This window comes from Mus caroli, chromosome 5, assembly GCF_900094665.2.
Source record: "Mus caroli chromosome 5, CAROLI_EIJ_v1.1, whole genome shotgun sequence".
Lineage (NCBI taxonomy): Eukaryota > Metazoa > Chordata > Mammalia > Rodentia > Muridae > Mus > Mus caroli.
Window position 1 is genome coordinate 98,214,575 of NC_034574.1, and position 3,877 is coordinate 98,218,451.

Genomic DNA, 3,877 nt, shown 5'->3' on the forward strand with positions numbered 1-3,877 from the left:
AGGGGATTGGGGGGTGGGTATGGGGGACTTTTGGGATAGCATTGAAAATGTAAACGAGGAAAATAGCTATTAAAAAAATAAATAAATAAAAAACATTGAACAGAAATAACACAATGCTGATTACCAGTGTCCTGTGAAGGGCAGCACTTCAGAAGATACTGGACAAAAATCTATTCAGTTACATAATAAAGTTAACGGAAAGCATGAAGCACTGAGAACAAAAATTGGGTTTCTAGTCATTACTATGCATAACAGCAATGTTAGCTATGGCACGAAAAGTATGAGAAACAAAATCAAAATTTGACAAGTAGGGCAGAACCTGACTAAAACTTCTTGCCAGAAAACAAAATAACCAATCAAATATACAAAACAGAACGGGAGAGCAATGCTTGTAAACCCCATGCCTTCCAGTGAACATTCAAACATAGAAAGCCAGCATGCAAACCAACAGCAAAACTAATCCAATACCCCCAGTAAATATGAGAAAGGACTTGAATGTATGTTTCTGAAATGAAAGCACACAAGTGGTTGATGAATTTATGAACAGACAGTGAACAGCATCAGCCCTCAGGGAACTGGAGTTAAAGTGAGATGGGGCATCATCACCATCTTAAGGCGGCTGCCACTAAAAACAAAATCAATAATAGGTTTTGATGATGGGAGTTTAAAAACACACCCTGTGTGCTATTGGACAGAACAACAATTGGTATACACACTCTGGGGTGTGTTAGAGCACTTCCTAAAATAATAAAAGTAAAAGTCTGTATGATCCAGAAATCCCATTTCTATGCATAACTAATGGTTAATTTTCATTGTTGACTTGAGGCAATTTTACTTCAAATCTCTGAGCATTTCTATGAGGGGTTGTCTAGATGACATAGCATGGGGAGACCCATCCTAAAGAAGAGTGGTCCTATTCCATTGGCTGGATCTCAAGCTGAAGGGAAAGGAGGAAGAGAACTGAACACTGCTCTCTTTCCATGGCTTCACAGTAGTAGAGGAGATGTGACCAACTGCCTCATGTTCCTGATGACTGCCTTGATGGGCTCTTGTAGAATCTCTTAGTAAGCATCACCTGTCAATAAAAAAAGCCTACAGCCAATGAGCTGAGGCAAGAAATAGGAGGTGGGGCTTCTGGAAGTGGGAGGGAGAATTCTGGGGAATAGTCAAGGGATTCCCCTGAAAATCTGAGGAGGAAATGTACATTCAGCCACTTAGCTGACCTCAAGTTAGAATAAGGGGAGATTCCTCCTGGGATGCTGAGAAGAGGGACAGAGACAAGCAGAGGTAAGACCAGCCATGTAAGTGAAGTAAGACCAGCCATGTAGGTGAATGCAGGTTAGAATAATAAGGATAAGAAATAAAGAGCAAGTGGGAGAACAAGATTTGACTTGTGAAGCAAGCATTTTTTAATAAATAATTAGTCTCAGACTTGTCATTTCTGGGAATAAAGTAGCCAGCAAAAAAAAGGCTTGGATTATTTTATATAGGCTATACCTCTAGAACACAACACAAGCCCTTTATCCTGTAGGTTTTGTTGTTGTTGTTGTTGTTGTTGTTGTTCATGGTGGTGGTGGTGGTTGTGGTTCTTTTGCAGCTCTCAAGGATTAAACCACAAACCAAAGGGTACACATGGAAGGCCCTGTGGCTCCAGCCACATATGCAGCATAAGATGGCCTTTCCTGACATCAATGGGAGGAGAGACCCTTGGTCTTGTGAAGGCTCAATGATGACTCAGCCTGAAGGAATGCCAGGGCACTGAGGTGGAAGTGGATGGGAGAGCACCCTCATAGAAGCAGGGAGAGGGCAAGGAGATAGGGTATTTGGGGAGGGAAAACTGGGAATGGGAATAACATTTGAAATGTAAATAAATAAAATAACCAAATAAATAAATAGGAATTCCAGGCATGCCCTCCCTATGGACTATTGATAAGTTTTACCATTTTCTTAAAAAAATGTAAATCTGAGGTTTATTCAGATGTCTGAATTGTAAGAATACTTGCTGTTCTTCCAAAGGACTGGAGTTTGGTTCCCAACATCCATGTCAGGCAGCTTCTAACTTTCTGTAACTCTAGCTGTGGCCTCTGACCCCCAAGGATGCCTATACTCACATGCAGAAACACACACTACACATAAGAAAACTAACAAAAATATATCTTTCAAAAATATAAATATAACTTGTTAACCCCATTCCCAAAATGTACCCTTGGTATCTCAGAAGACAGGGCAGAAGCCATTCTTCACCCACACAAATGGACAGATGACACCCACCTTCTCAACAAATTTTCTTTACACTTCACTGCTCCTAGTAGAAGAGGCACTGTGCTGCCTGGGTCACCTTTCAAGACAGAAGGCCTTATTCCTCTAGCTTTGAGTACAGGTGGGTAACTGCACTCACACACCAGCATTCTGAATGGCAAAGGCTTCCAGGGAAGACTTCCAGGAATAGAGAGGCAACAGGAATGGAGATCCACTATCCTTGACCAAACACAGACTAGGTCACAAGTTCCAGCCACAGCTTTCCCTCTGGAGACTGACAGATCAGAGGCTGGCCCCTGATAGTTCTTGCCTCTCTCCCTACTGATTCTTTCCAGTTCCTGGACTCTATCAGAGTAAACCCACATGGGATTCTTGGTGAAACTAGGAACTTGTTTGGAAGGAAGAACCTTTATTCTGTTCACTAAAATCTAACTACTACGCCTTGAACCAGCAATTTTAACTGTTGAATAAACTTCTACTAAACAGAATCAAATCATTCAACCAAATAGCAAGAAATAAAAGCATGTTTTGCCTATTAAGATACACATAACTTTATCTGAGAGTGAAGTCTAAATAGCACTCTTTATCTCACTGGTTGCAGTTCAGTCAGAATTCACACACAGATCATAGTTAGATAACAAGGGCACAGAAGGGCCAGCCCTAGCCTCATCCTACCTTTTCCACATCCCCCAGGCCCTCAGTGTCCAGGAGGACCAGGGTGTGCTCTGGCTTGGTGGGGTGTGGCACACACCACATCCAGATGCCCTTGGTCTGAGACTGCACAGTGGAGCCCAGAGGGAAGCCTGAAGGGAAGAGAGGAGGATGAAAGTCAGGATCTGAGTGTCCTGCACAGGCAGCCTTGTGTGCTAAACCCTCAGTGCCCAGCTGCCAAAATTATTGTGAGGGATTCTGAAGGTTTTAGGACTTGAAGCCCAGTGGAGGATGCAGGTAACTAGAGAAGGGATTTTGAAGGTTATAACTCAGTCTCCAGTCCCTTCCTCATTTTCTGCCTACCACTTCTGTGAAGCCAGTCGCAAGATCAATGAACCAAAAACTATGGAGTAAAATGCGTCATGATAAGTGCCTCCTCATTAAGATTTCTTCATGAGTGTTTTGGTCACAGCCTTGAAAAAGTACAAAGAGGGGGCCATGCGTGTGAAGACTGGCTATAGCAGCAGAATGGAGGGAGTGTTGTGAGTAACTCAGCACTTGAAATGATGCCCCATCTCCCCTCAAGAAGGTCTTCCTTTATAAATGATGGATTCCAAGCTATAAGAAGCATTTAAACACAAAATGAAGCCACACAAGGGCTCCAGATGGAAACAAAGGGGCACCCACAAGGCAGAAAACATGGAGCTCTCTGACAACTGCACGGAGTGTTTGGAGCAGCCATGGTTGTACACACCTGCAATCCCTATATGCAGGAGACAAGCATAGGAGGGTTGCCTGTAGTTTAAGAGCCACTAGGACCCCATGGCTAGAGCCAGGCCCACCAACAAGACTTCTGAAAAAATGGAAAAATAAGGAAAGAAAGAAAGAAAGAAAGAAAGAAAGAAAGAAAGAAAGAAAGAAAGAAAGAAAGAAAGAAAGGAAGGAAGGAAGGAAGGAAGGAAGGAAG

At 42.7% G+C, this 3,877-nt stretch overlaps 1 protein-coding gene across 2 annotated transcripts in view; it reads right to left on the reverse strand.

Moving 5' to 3' along the window:
• Positions 1–3,877, reverse strand: part of LOC110294315 (guanylate-binding protein 6-like) — a 165,957-nt gene that overhangs the window by 160,570 nt on the left and 1,510 nt on the right. The window contains exon 2 of one of the 2 annotated variants that reach the window (XM_021162459.2): positions 2,935–3,062. The exons of the other annotated variant lie outside the window; for it this stretch is intronic. Within the exon in view, the coding sequence (XP_021018118.1) occupies positions 2,935–3,062 (128 nt within the window). The remainder of the gene's footprint in view (positions 1–2,934; positions 3,063–3,877) is intronic. 2 annotated transcript variants of the gene reach the window in all.